General features: G+C 44.6%; 1 protein-coding gene across 1 annotated transcript in view; it reads left to right on the top strand.

Annotated features, from left to right (window-relative positions):
- The window catches only part of LOC119379134 (U3 small nucleolar RNA-associated protein 4 homolog), a 32,125-nt gene extending 17,741 nt beyond the window's left edge, over positions 1 to 14,384 (top strand). The window contains exons 13-17 of the mRNA XM_037648321.2: positions 1,119 to 1,216; positions 7,989 to 8,084; positions 9,718 to 9,897; positions 11,888 to 11,938; positions 13,737 to 14,384. Of these exons, the coding sequence (XP_037504249.1) occupies positions 1,119 to 1,216; positions 7,989 to 8,084; positions 9,718 to 9,897; positions 11,888 to 11,938; positions 13,737 to 13,847 (536 nt within the window). The 3' untranslated portion in view covers positions 13,848 to 14,384. The remainder of the gene's footprint in view (positions 1 to 1,118; positions 1,217 to 7,988; positions 8,085 to 9,717; positions 9,898 to 11,887; positions 11,939 to 13,736) is intronic.
- Positions 14,385 to 14,594: the final 210 nt, after the last annotated feature.

The raw sequence follows: 14,594 nt of genomic DNA, 5'->3' as shown, positions 1-14,594 counted from the left end.
TGACTTATCGCCGACAACCTTATCACAATAAGTATACCTTCAGCTATCTGCCCGGGCACGCGTGCGGCAAAGCGCTACTTTAAGCCTACTGCACGCTTTTACTTGGCGACAACCTCAACGCGCTGGGCCGCCGATCGCTGCCGCCTCGTGCGGGACTGTGTTCAAGTGCGCACCGCTTTGTAGAAACGAAAGCAGATCGCTGTTGCGGGTCGCGGACACCGCGAAACCTCGCTACATTGACGCTATCACGCTAAATTTAGCGTGATAGCGTCAATGCAGCGTGTGTACCGTACGCGTGTGTTAACACACGCGTACGGTACAGCAAGCGTAGCGCTGTTGTAACCATATTGCACGCTTTTATTAGGCGACCACCCAACGCGCCTCCGTCCGCTGCCAGGACCGCTACAGCGTCGCGGAAGAAGCTCGACATCGCTGCGGTAACTGAACAAGCTACTCGCCGCATCTGTGCACGGTCTGGAACGAAGTGGGCACGAAGAACACTCCCACGACTGATGCGCGCGTGCGGTACAGCAAGCGGCCCGGTAGTGACGGCGTACGTGAGCCGAGCAGGCGACGCACTGCACGCAACTACCCAGAAGACGATCGGCTCCACGCGGCCGTATCGCGTGTCAGTTTTCGTTTAGTAGCAGATCGCGGTACAGACGCATACACATATATCGCGGAATGCAGACACTGTCCGTTTTGTCGCTATGTAAGTCACTGCGTAACCCGGACCCTTCAATAGTTTCGAAATGCTCTTTGGCGTGGCCACCGCGCGCTATCGGGCGGTCGTGCGAGAGTGCTAGGATCTTTTCTCCACTTTGGCAAAAAGAAAGAAAAGGCTTTGCGATGGGTACTTTAGGCAATATTTGCTGTGGCACTCTATTTATTTGCTGGTGGCGATGGCGTACGCCAGGAGAGGCAAATTTATACTTGGTGGTTAATGCGTACTACCGTTTAGTGCGTAGTTATGCCGCGTTCCTGGCAGGTACGTATTAACGAGGTTTCACTGTATTAGTATGTGTGCCATTTTTCAAAGTGCACATACCTGAGCGTTGTCATGCTGTAAACAAACTAACCCCCCCCCCTTTCTTTTTTTTTTTTTTTTTTCTTTTCAGGTGGTGCAATGTGCCCTTACATGGTATCTGTGTCACTTGAACATCTTGCTGTTGCTGACAGTGAAGGTATACACATCTATAACTTGAAGACATCTGAGGTGTGTAATTTTTCACTTTTCCCTTTTGTATTGTACTTCAAGCACGTAAACTTGCATGAACTCGCCATTTCCTGTTTTGTGTTAGTGTCTACAAACACCCAGGACAAATGTTCCTTTCACTTTGCACCAAGTAGTAATAATATGTGGTTGCTTTAATGCACTCAAACATTCTTTTAATGAAACAGGATATAACCAAGTTAAAGAAAATTTTCCTTGAAATCCCCCTGTGTGTGTGTGTGTGAGAGAGAGAGAGAGAGAGAGAGATAAACTCACCATCTACAGAATACACTCAGGAGGAAATGTTCCTTGGTTGACAAAGAATTCTTTCTGGTCTGTGGTAGAATTTGGAATCAACGCCTTTCCAGAGCGATCACAATAGATAGATTGTGGGAAAGTGGCTATACCGTATATACTCGCATAATGATCGCACTTTTTTTTCAAAAAAATTGACGCCAACTTCGGGGTGCGATCATTACGCTGGGTAAATTTTCCGTGAAACAATATTCTGAGCACCGAAAACGCAGAGAAGTCGCTAATCTGAATTCTTACAATAGCTATCATGAACATAACCAAAAATAAAAGTAGAGTAAGGCTTACGTTTGTAATAAAATGCACGCATTACGCAGGAGCTACATGCATGGAACACTGCCCTTTTATTTTTGAACTCTCTGACCCCCTAACATTCATTCCGAGTCCGAAGCGTCACTGGCGTTAGTGTCGTCGCCGCACGATTCCCTGTCGGAATCGGCAGTGTCTTCACTGTCCCACAGACGGTCGTCTTCTGTCCCGTCGAGCGCGTTGGAAATGCCAGTCTTCTTAAAGCTCTTGACGACCACCTCGTCGGAAATGGTACTCCACGCTTCGAGAATCCATGAGCAGAGGACTTCCACGGAGGGTCTCCTGATTTTGCCACTTGGCGTGAAATCGTGGTCGCCCGCCGCCATCCACTCTGCGTACAGCCTCCGGACGTTGTCCTTGAACGGTTTGTTCAGTGACACGTCCAGAGGCTGTAGCAGCGAAGTTAGACCCCCAGGGATCACTGCGATTCCCGTGCGCCGCTCCTTCAGCTCGGTACGGACACTGTCAACGAGATGGCCCCGAAAGCTGTCCAGCACAAGAAGTGAAGGAAGCAGAAGCGCTCCTGCTCTTCGCACCCAAACCGTCTTGATCCAATCGACCATGAGGTCTGCCGTCATCCACCCTTTTGCTTGAGCGCGGATGTGGATGCCACGGGGAAAGCTTCCCTTCGGAATTGTTTTCCGCTTCAGAATCACATACGGCGGCAGCTTCCGCCCGTCTGCCGTCACTGCGAGCATCACGGTGCACCGCTGCTTCTCCGCACCACACGTTTTCACGAGCACACTTCGAGCACCTTTATCGTTCACAGTAGTGCTTCGAGGCATGTCAAACGTCAACGGCGTTTGGTCGGCGTTGCCTATCTGTGACAGCAGGAAACCGTTCTTCTGGCGTATCCTCGTGACGAACCTGTGAAAATCGATCACTTTGTCTTCGTACGCGGATGGAAGTCGCTGGCACAACGACGTCCGCCGCCTCAGCGACAGTCCATTCCGCCGCATGAAGCGTGTCGTCCAGCCGGAACTGGCGCGGAAGTCCTTTGTGGCTATTCCCAGCCTCCGGGAAACTGTGCGCGCCTGCGTCCGTACCATGTCTAACAACACGGCACAACCGTCTTTGCGCATGTCCCTCACGTATTCGAGGACTGCCTTTTCGATGTCAGGGAACTTGCCTGTTTTGGGTCCGCGGAAAGCCCGGCGCGTGCTGTTCGTAGCCATGAGCTTCTCGCGCTGTTTTTTCCAATATCGGATCCGGATTTCGTCGACGCCGAAATGTCTGCCGGCAGCGCGGTTTCCGTGCTCTAGCGCGTAATCAAGCGCCTTTAGCTTGAACGCGGCAGTAAAGCTCGCATACCGCCCCATGGTGAAACGGCGCTTCAACAGACGATCACAAAGCACAGCCAAAAAAACGTGGTGTCAGGTGACGCCGTGACGGGCAGCTGGGATGGCGGCGACACGGCTTTTTCAGGAATTATGGGAATGCGTCGGCAGCTTGTTGCTGCGGGATGACAACAGGTCGACCAACAGGCGGCCGCCGCTGTAACAGTGCGGGATAGCAAAACAAACATGGCGGTCCACAGAGCGAAGCGACCGCATTTTCTTTTTCTTCTTTTCGTCAGTCACGGTGGTTGTGAGTACGTCACGCGCGTCAAAACAGTCTCTTCTGTCTAAATAAGGAATGCTTTCATTTAAATCAGTAAATTTACGGCATTAGCGTAGTGATGCCTGCTTTCAGGTCACAGAAACAAAGATGGGCGCGTTCAGCTGCCACAGACATAAAACACATGGCGGGCATTCAGTGAAAACTGCGGCATTTGCCTTTACTGCAATCCTAAATGGCATGTTTCCGCCAACGGTGGGCAAAAATTACGAATATGTTTGGTGCATGCAGTTCACTTGGCGAGTTTAGAAGAGTTATTAACGCAACATTCGACAGATGATAAACGCGATGATCATCGGCTAGACTTGGCACACGATATATCGATGTGGCAAGTTCGGGGTGCGATCATTACGCGGGGAAAAAGAAAAATCGAATTTAGACGACAAAATTTAGGGGTGCAATCATTACGCGAGTGCGATCATTACGCGAGTAAATACAGTCGATCCCGGATATATCGAACTCGGATATATCGAATTATTGGCTATATCGAACAGTTGAGAAATCCCCTTGAATTTCCCATGCAAAAGTATGGGGCTGGTGCGCACGTATATCGAACTCCCGCATAGCGAAACATCCGCTATATCGAACGCTGCTCCGCGCCGAAGCCCAGAAAGTGCATTTTTCCTAACAAATATTGATCATTTTTCGGCCGCATTCTTATAAGTTCCAGTCCCTCATCGCGCGCAGGTGACGAAATTGCGTTGCTCTAGTTCGTTGCGCAGCGCTTGTCAGTTCACCGGTATATTTGACGCGCGATCCGCAGGTTTTAACGCATGGGCCAGTGTTTTTCAAAGAGGCTGATTGCCGAGGGCACCAAAATGAGACTTCGAAGTGACTTGTCAGCCTTGTTGTAATGTTTACATTCCCTTCCCTGTCTCTTCGCGCACGATGGCATGCGGGCCCGCAAAGCATGGCCTTCGAGATCCGCAACCTCGTGACGTATTTTTAGTGTTTTCGGTTTTAAAATGCACATCTCAGAGGCTATGCTTTTTCTCGCATTTCTCGCCAAAGTAGCGGCTGCCTTCTACAAAGCCACAAGTGCCATCGGTATCGCCAACATGTCGACGGTGGAGAAATGTTTCTTCGTGCAGCGTTGTTAGCGTTGTCTCTTGCGGCATGTGTACATCTCGCTTCGTTCTTGATAAATCGTCATTCGGGAGTCGAACTAAACATTGTCCCGCTCGTAGCGATAAAAATGATGACCGGTGCTTGGAGCAACGTCAAGTAAAGCACCGTCGTGCACTGTTTCCTTACGGGCCTTGGTGCCAGGTGACGACTTTGGGCGCGTCATGACTGCCGACTACGGCGTACGGCGCGTCAGTGAATTTTGCGACTTATTAGCGTTTCCGGGCGCCGTATCGGACGGGAGCACAGCGAGTGACTTTATCGGTGCAGATAACGATGTAGCTGTTTGATTGCATCGATGCCGAGGTCATAGCTGACGTTGCCGGTGCTGCGGAAATGGACCCGTGCAGTTTGAAGATGTCAGCTGCCGCTGCCACCGCTAAACCCTCTACCGCGCTACAGAGCTCGCATCAGCGTTTAGCGTCGATCACCGCTGTTGTGGCCGAAGGTGCTGAATTTACTTATTTGTAAAGCTTCAATGATATTGACGATGACCTAATAAATTCACGGCGCGCAAGAAGCAAGACAAGTTTACGGACTATTTGCATGCGAAATAAAGTGTGCTAACTTGCAAAAGAAGAAGTTCTTGCCTTGTTCTTTGGCATATGTGAGCGAATCGTTATGTTCACGCTTTTTTACAATTTCGGAAAACTGTGTCGAGGCCTGCAGTGCTTTAATTAAAGCCTTAAATACGCATATTTCGTATTTCGAATTATCGATATATCGAACTATTTCGCGATCCCCTTCGAGTTCGATATATCCGGGATCGACTGTACGGTATAATTGCATGCTTCATTTCACAAAACACTTGGCTACCTTCTTAGTTACCGTATTTACTTGAATCTAACGCGCACCTTTTTTTCGGCAAAACGAGTCGAAAAATCGCATGCACGTTAGAATCGACTACCGGAAAAGAAAAAAACTCTGTTATCGTATTGCCATCGGCATTTCAGAATGGCCACCTCCTACGCGCCTCGGCCATTTCTGTCATTGTTTCAGTTCGTACGTTTGCTGAGGAGTTTGTCATCCCGTTCTGCATTCGCATCGGTGGCATGGAAGTGCCCACTCTGAATACTCGACGAGTGCACCACGATGTCACATTTAAAAGAAAAGTTATTACATGTGCAGAGACAGACGGAAATCGGGCCGCATCGCGGTCGTTCGGAGTTGCCGAAACATGCGTGCTAGACTGGCGCAAACAGAAGCAGAAGATTCTTTTACAGCAAAGCTTCACGAAAAAGTTTCTGTGGACAAAAGCAGGGCCGGTTTGCTGAAATCGAAGAGCATTGACAGCGACAAGGAGTTGTCCGACAGCGACGAAGACTGATCCATTACGCGACTCGTATCGCCGCCGTATTGGTGACAGTTTCAGTGGCAAGGCCCGCCGTTTGACTTTGTGTTTTCTTTTTTTTTTTGAAACTTTAGTTCCTTAAAACCCAAATACTTGTTCTTCTGAATGTGCGAAGGTGGACTCCTATGGACTTGTTTTGTTCATTTCTCTCACGAAAAATGGGTGCGCGTTAGAATCCATGTTGTATTTCATTTTTTTTTTTTGGTCGCGGAAAACGGGTGCGCGTTACAATCGAGGGCGTGGTAGAATCGAGTAAATACGGTAATGTAAAAAATGTAAAATGTAATGTAAATACGGCTAGAACTGTAGCGTCACACCCGATTTTGAGAAGACGCTTCTCTGTCTGATTCTGATTTCGAACAGGTTAGCAGTCCCTTGTCTTAATGGCTGGCATCCAATGAATCTGATTTTAATTTGGCATTTGGGCTGTATTCCAAATCAGATGAATCACTGCTTGACTTACTCGCAGCAGTGAAACTGGTACGCATGCCTATATCGTCATTGCTTTGTATGTGTGTGCATGCAAGAAAACTGTGGTTCTGCGCCCATCACAAACCCAGATGAGTGACAAACTAGTACTTCCAGTGACCGTTCATGTTATCACCACCGAGAGGCTATCAGTTTTCGCAATTCTCAAGATAGAAAATCGGCAAGCATGGGAGCATTGTTCGTATACGACGGCATCATTCATGCATACCAGTGCCCTCCTATGAACAACTGAAATCGCACCCCTGTGGGCAATAAACAAGCTCACATCAAGCGGTCAGCTTTTCAGTGATTGTAAACCAGGTAGACATCAATTTCTGTGAGCACAACAAATGGAAACTACCTATGAACCAAAAAAGTCACAGTTTCGCCGCAAGGGCGAAGCAATGAATGCGATAGCAAGGAACTAAGGCTATACGAAGTGAGACTCGCCAATGGATACTCTCAGTTTGAACATCGCTTCTGTTGCAAAGGCGGCCGAAGCAGCGAAGGAAACTAGCGTGCTTCAAGTGTCGAGCTGTGACACTTGATAGTTCGCGCTCATCTTCTGTTTGTTCGTTTAGCGGCGTCCCTTGAGATCGAGTGACTTTCGTAAGCTCCGTAACATGAGCGCGGACATCACGGTGAAAGCGTGAAACATTCCTCTTCCCCTCACCACGAGAAAACCGCGCGAGCAGACAGCGGAAGTGCAAGCTTCTCCCATGCGCAAATATAAGAAGAAGCGAGCGAGCTCGCCGACGACTTTTAAATGTGCCCGTCGGGCTCCTAGCGCCATCTCGCTGGTAATGAAGAAACGGTTATTATCGCCTGCTGTCTCAGAGTCCGTCCAGCGCTAAAGGGTGTGTATATAACGCTCGCCGTTAGCTACGTGGAGGATCTGCGTTTCGTGGCGTAGTGGATAGCGCCGCTCGCTGCGGAACAAGAGGTCCCTGGTTCGATTCCGCGCGTCGGAAGCATTTTTCTGAATTACTTTTCTTTGGGGCTTTTATATATATATACATACTTATACATATACGGTGCATGACGGCGGCGACGGCAAAATCCAGCCGAGACTGTCCATATAATTGCTATCGCAATAAAACCAAACTTACCGCTGCATGCCTGTGCATGCGTGCTGGCCTAAACAAACCTTGGAATATAAACAGAAGGTGAATGGCAAAAGAAAGAAAAATGCCTGCAGGTTTGCAGGGTGACAGCACATGATCAGCAAAAACAATTGAAAAATATGCACAGTTTTGAAACATACAGATGGCACCATAAATGCTGTAAATGTACGGCATCGACCATTTAAGGCTTGCCTGCAGTGCCATATGTTGACGTCATTTATCCTCACAAGGTTATTGATGCCATCACTGGCGCTAGGCTGAAAATTGAGTGATGGGTTTAGAATCTGACGGTCATTGTACACTCATAGATGCCTAACATAGAGATGGGGAGAAATGTGCAATTGTTAAAACCAAGAGAAAAAAAAAATTGAAAACAATTTGCAGTACTTCTTTTTAGTGAGTTCTCTTGTTGAAAATTTCATAACAATAGGTGTCTGTCATTCATACGGTGCTGCACTTGTCTCTTTAGGTTCTTTGCAACCTTCCTGAAGCTCCATGCCTGCCAACAGCAATGAGGTTCAACCCAAAATCTGGCGACCTACTGGTCATTTATAGCAACAACCAGGTTTGCAGATCTTTACTTTTGAAAGTGATCAAATGAAGCCTATTGAGAGCCTTTATTCTGATCTTTCAAATTAGCAGTTCATAGCCTCATAGCCTGAGTCGCTTTGGGACGTTAAACCCCGTAAACCAATGAACCTTCATATTCACTCGACAGACACACTCTTCTGTTTGTAACGTTTTTTGTTATTGTTGGTTATGTTCTCATTGAATACATGTTTTTGTATCGAATGTAAGACAAATGTAAAGTTTAAGAGGAGGTATTAACATGGGGGCAACTCCATATTTCTTATTCAAATATATGTAAAATACAGAAAGGCTTTTATAGACATTTGCTGGACTAATTTGTACAAAATGCATTTTTGAAAGGGAGAGTTATAGTGACTTTAAGAAGCAGAGTTTTGATTTAGAGGAATATCTTACAGAATTTTGAGAAAATTGGCAAGTCGAAGCATAAAGTTTAAAAATCTTTAACTCTGAACCAAAAACAAGTACGTATCACAGATATGTAAATTGCATCTGTTATAGTATCTAAAGCATAAAAGTTTAATGCATGAATTTACAGCTTATGTGAAATTGTTATAATGTTTACGAGGTGTTTGCTAAAGTTCTCCACATAAATTAGTAGTGACGTGTATTACAGAACTGTGTTTACTACATATTTTTTTCTATTCTGGCTTTAAATGTCTTAACAGATGTAGCTTATGCAAATGTAAAATTATTTGTTATACTGAACAACAGACAGAATTGAAAACTTCGTACTTGAGGCTTCTTTTTTGTGTGTTTGTGATGTTCAAAAAATTTTGTTAACAAAATTTTGGCCTGAATAAAAATCGGCTTCATGCCGTTCCTACATTTTATTTTTTATATATATAGCTATATTCCCACTTTGCCTTGGAACATAGCCTCCAAATGAATGTTACAGTCTGTAGTAGTTCTTGCGACCTATACAATTGCTCACTATATTACATGTGTCATGCGCTAACGAGCAAACATTTGCATTTGCAGTGGTACCCATATCCCGTAAGCTTCGCTGCTGGGTGTACCATACTTTTTGGGCTGTATCTTGTGTAATATACAAGTTTTGAAGGGACCCTGAAACGGTTTTGAGGATTTTGTACAAATGCATTGAGCCGATAAAGCAAGTACTTAAGGTCATTAAGAAGACCGATTTAAGTTCTCAATGTAAAGTCTGTAATTTATTACAAGCCTTTAAATCTGCGAATCACTACAAATCACAGCAGTTCAGCCCAGTTTTCAACTTCCTCTGTCCATGGCACGTTCCATGGGTAAGCGATGTCACACAGGTGACTGAGCCAATTGGCCATCCAATTCATGTCAAGAGTAATTTTTCTAACTTAATTGTGTACAAATGTTGTTTGTAGTACACATGGACATAGAAATTCCTCTGTGTGTATGTCTTTAAAGAGTCACTCATAGTACGCTGTACTGTAGTATTAACTGCTGTTCCTGTGGTTAGAAAAATCCTTGATAACTGAATGTAGGTGAATCGCACAGTTTCTGTTTGTTGGGCTTCATCTCAAATGTTTGAGTGCTGCCTTCTGAATGTTTTCTTTCTAGGTTTAACCAATGGGGTAAAACTTTTCAACTTTTTCTATGTATTGTTTATCGTTTAGGTTATAGAATACAACATAAACAGCGAGTCATCAAGTCAGTGGTGTCAAGTTGCATATCAACATGGTGGGCTTGCACTTGAAACATCGAAACCATTGACAGGCATTGCATTTGATGCCCGGAATGAAGACATTTTCTTTGCCTACAGTGACCAGGAGCTGTTTATTGTTGATAAGGCAAAGGTAGTATCATCTTATCAAGGTTATGATTTAGAACTTTTTGTGCCAAAGCTTAGAAGCTGTCATTTATGAATTCTGTGCAACTAGTGTTTGTGTGTGAGAGGGAAATGTATTGTTGACCTTATATTTCTGGCAGGAATTCAGATAGTCCAGGCTAGGTTGTGTAGAATTGGTCCGACTGTGTCAATTTAAAGGGTGCCTTTGGAATGTGCATCAAGCTAGTTTGTTATTGCTGCAATAACTTCACTGGTGATCTGTGCTTTTTGTTAAAAGGGAAATGGACCACCATGGCTTGGTTTTTTCGCCACCATGGCTTGGTGAAAAAACACATCCTGTGGAAAGCAGGTACTGCTACGATCAGCTCAGCAAGATCTTGCGGTCACCCGCGGCAAGGAGAGTTTAGAAGTGGAGCACGAAGTTATCATTTTATCAGGCGCCCTCTTTTCATATAGAGGCCTGTACTCGCTCTCTTTGGAGCTGCCGGCACCTGCTGTTTGATGTCGAACAGCAAATAACATGGTATTGGCTAACAGCCGACATAAATCAAGAGCGGCATTTGGATGAGATTTGCTTGTTGTCATGGGGTGCCGCCACGTGCCGGCACAACTCTCAGTAGTCTGCTAACATTACACTATAGCCACACTAGCGCTTGGGAATCACAGCGGGAAAGAGTGATGGCATTTCATCATGCACGCTCAAGGTCATCACGTGTGGTGATGTAAATTCTTTCCCTCGTTCCATCCCTTTCTGTGTAGCTGCCAGTGCACTTGTTGGGACGAGAGAAGACAGGAAGTGCTTAAAGCATATGACAAATCTCTGTAACTTTGCTCATTCGTTGACGGATTCGAGAAATTTTTGTGGCAATTGATTCATGAGGCAATAAGCTTTGATACTGAAGTCATTCGATGATTACTTACAAAGTGCTTCAGGACCCCTTTAAAGGCCAACTCCAGCGATTTTTTGGCCATGTCAAAGTAATGGTGCTTTTATGTTCCTGAGACGCTCCTGTTACGGGCCCGATAGCAGAAATACTCGGCAAATTGGAGAATTTTAAATAAGCAAAAAAGCGCACACCGAAACCGAAACTCAACCGAGTGTACTGTATACGTATGACGTAGACGTTACGAACAAACCGGAAGTTGTGCAAGGCATGCCGGTCACGCCGGCGCGGAGTATGAAAACTGTGACAGCCGGGACGACCAGCGAAGCGCCGGCCAAATCAACGCTGTCTGTTGCCTTGTGCACAGCAGACGCTCTCTGTAGCGGCCGAAGTGCCGAAGTTAGCGGTGCCCTCGGCTGCGTCACTTCCGCCACCTTCCCAATACTGACGTCACAGACGCAATGTTGCCAATAATTGTGGGAAGCCAGGAGGGCGTTTGCAGACAATCTTTAAAATTCATTTGCAAACAATCTGCACATGTCTCAAGCCTGTAATTTGGCATAAATGACGAAAACGTGCAAAGGAACGTGCCCAGCAAATTTCTTGGAGATCCATCGACCTCGAAAAATCGCCAGAGTTGCCCTTTAAGAAAAGGTTCTGCATGAAGAGCCTTAAAAATTTCATGGAGTATATGTTGGACGTTAATTAATCTTCATTGTCACTACGCCCTAGCAGCCTCTGAGATGATGATGCCAATTTGGGCAGACATTCATGCAGCAGTGGCAATGGGCATCACTGAAAATAACTTGCTTTCTCACTTTATATACTTAAGTACCATCATTGTTTCCTTGTTTGACGTAGCTGTTGTGTTCCTGATAGGATCTTCTTTTGTTCAAACTGACATTTAAAATCTAAATTTAAAATGATGAGTCATCATATTATCGAAACGAAGCTTGCATGATTGGCATCAAGGGATAAGTTACATTTACAAATGCCGGTTTAATCTGAGTAGTGTGTAGAAATGATTCTGCCTTGTTCTTCAAGCTAATCTTTCTGAGGAAGTTGTTTTTAGAAAGATGTATTGAGTATTTCTATTTATTTTCTAAACCACAGGCTCTCAAAACAGGCTTCAGAAGTAATGCTGTACGAAGAAAAAAGTTACAGGTATGTGAAGCTTGTGGACGAGTTGTTACCTTGAACCTTGAAAAGTTAATTTTTTTCTCTTTCACTACTACATGAGTAGTGTACTAGTTCATTACAGCAGATTAACTTCAAGGCTCAGTGAAAGGAGGCATTAGCTAGCCTTCTTTATTACTTAATTTACCATTGTAACATCATTATTTCACTGTCCCATATAATGTCATTATCCTCTTGTTTAAGAGGGACATGCTACCTGGGGCTATCTTGTTCATTTTTTTACCAGATTCAATTTCAAAGCACTGATATATATGCATTTTTCATGCTGATTTTAAAAGTAATAATTTTTTCTGTAGCTCAAATAATTATGATAATTCAACGGTAATTACCATTACTTGGTGAGACAATGGATAAAAATAAACTGGGCAGAAAACTATGTTTAATGCATGAGTAGAAAGCAGAATGCATAAGGATTGAAATGCTGCAAGCAGTTTTCAAATCCAACAACAATTAACAATTTAGCAGCCCACTGAAGTTCATTGTTTACAGTACAGTTACTAATGATCAAAAACGAATGCAAATTAAAGAAAAATGTAGAGGAAGAAAAGAAATACTCTGCTTGCAGCACTTCAAGCTGTATGCATTTAACTTCACATCACAAAAAACATTACAGCTGTAGCTGTCCTAGAACTTAAGAAATCATTGCCCTTAACAAGTAAGGTGAGGGAAGGCTTGTTATGAAAAAATGCTAGAAGACAGATCAAGCTAATTTTGGACCACATGTAACACAAGATACTGAAATACTTTTTTTAGAAGATTAGTAGCCACCACGGATATAACCTGCAAACCTGCATACCAACTGCTGCAGCATATACATCATTCAAAAGCAGCGTGGCATTAAAAGTGCCAATTTTTTGTGATTTTTTTTTTTCAGTTAGGTGTAGGCTGTCTTGCTGGTATACAGTGAAACCTCGGTGATACGAATCTCACGGGACCACCAAAAATATTCGTATCATCCGAAATTCGTATCACCAGAAAGCATGGAAAATTAGCATGCGACAAAAGAAAGCTGGCGTACATTTTTATTCATTGTTTGTCAGGGCTGCGGCAACGCCAAGAAGAATCCTGAATGATTGTCAGATAAGGATTTAGATGTAGGCAATCATACCAGCACTCGTAAATAGACGGCCCGTACGCTCGCATTTAATTAACGAACGAGGTGCGTTGTGACCCGCGACACTCGGAGGCCCTGACGCGTCTCTGAAGGTTTATTCTGACCGTAAGAAAACTGTTTTTCTTACACCGTGATTCTGACGATTTGGCGGTGTGGCGCGCATGCCCACGCTTGCGTTCCCATGCTCGCACGTGCTTGGCGCGTCTTCCGCGACAGTGCGGGCACCACCTCTTCGAACCTGGGTGGTGAAGGTTCGTATCAAACGTCGCTGGGTGAAAATCGGTTCGACACAACCGTACTTCATTACAGTGAGGCCAATGGGCCTTGGCCGGGACCAACGAAAAATTCGTATCACCCCGAAATTCGTATGAGCTGTGATCGTATCACCGAGGTTTCACTGTAAATTGCTATTAGGGCCAATATATTCATCCAAGACACGAGAAACTTAGCCAGCACTTGTGGCAACACCTTCATGTTACAAAAATACTATTTTCAGAAAATTGATTTTTTTTTTTCATGATTTTTCGTCTCCAGTACTACTGTCCCCCCTTAAGAACGAAACAACCTTTACCACCAAGATTTGTGGTGTGCACTTTGACAACCGTTTTCTGCATTTTTCATGATTACAATTTGTCAAAATTTTTATTACAGTGGCTGACACTCTTTGATCAGGTGCAAGATGAGATGCTGGTTGTAGAAGTGTCCCCGGAACACCTTGGAGGCTTGCCGCCACCACTGTGGAAAAAGAAATATGGCACTTGAGCGAAAATGATGGCCATTGTAGGAACATTTTAATGTAAATAAAAACACATGACAAGCACTTGTGATTAAACATGCGCATTGCAAGCCAGTAACAGTTGGTGCAAGATGAAAAGTGGCTTGAATAGAGCATTTTATGGAGAAAGCATTTGAGAGAGAGGAAGATGGTGATTATAAATGCCCGTGTGTGTGTGCTGCTCTGTATTGCAACACTTTCAATTGTTTGCAAAGGATGATGCCAGCATACCCAGTGTAGAATGAAAATCATGGCTACATTGTCCAGTGTAATCCAATCAGCTTTGTCACTGCCGTCGTATATATAAAGGTGAAAATTCACATTTTCCTGAATGATGAGAGATACACATTGGCACTGAACAAGGATTTAAACACTCTTGTTGGCTTCCTGTATGACAGCCAAGCAGGCTTTGTTCTTTGAAAACATAATTGCAGAGTGCCACATTTCAGATGTGCAGGTACAACCATGATGTGTCTTTGTTTTTATGATATTTCAAGAGCTTCTTTAGAGCCTGAAAAAAAGAGCCACATTAAAAAGTTCGTGCAACAGCTTCGTTGGGTGTTCTTGAGACGCTTAATTAAGGTCTTAGTATATACAGTATATACAACGTGCCCTAAAACAAATACTATTAAAAGTGAGTGTAACTAAATGCACTGACAACCGTGAGGCAGTCATGAATTGTAGTGATTATTCTATGCATATTAGTCCAGTTTGATGGCGTATCATCTAGTGAG

This window comes from Rhipicephalus sanguineus, chromosome 1 (genome assembly GCF_013339695.2).
Source record: "Rhipicephalus sanguineus isolate Rsan-2018 chromosome 1, BIME_Rsan_1.4, whole genome shotgun sequence".
In the NCBI taxonomy this organism is placed as follows: domain Eukaryota; kingdom Metazoa; phylum Arthropoda; class Arachnida; order Ixodida; family Ixodidae; genus Rhipicephalus; species Rhipicephalus sanguineus.
Note: the sequence above shows the minus strand (reverse complement) of the source record. Positions and strands in the feature narration are given on the sequence as shown.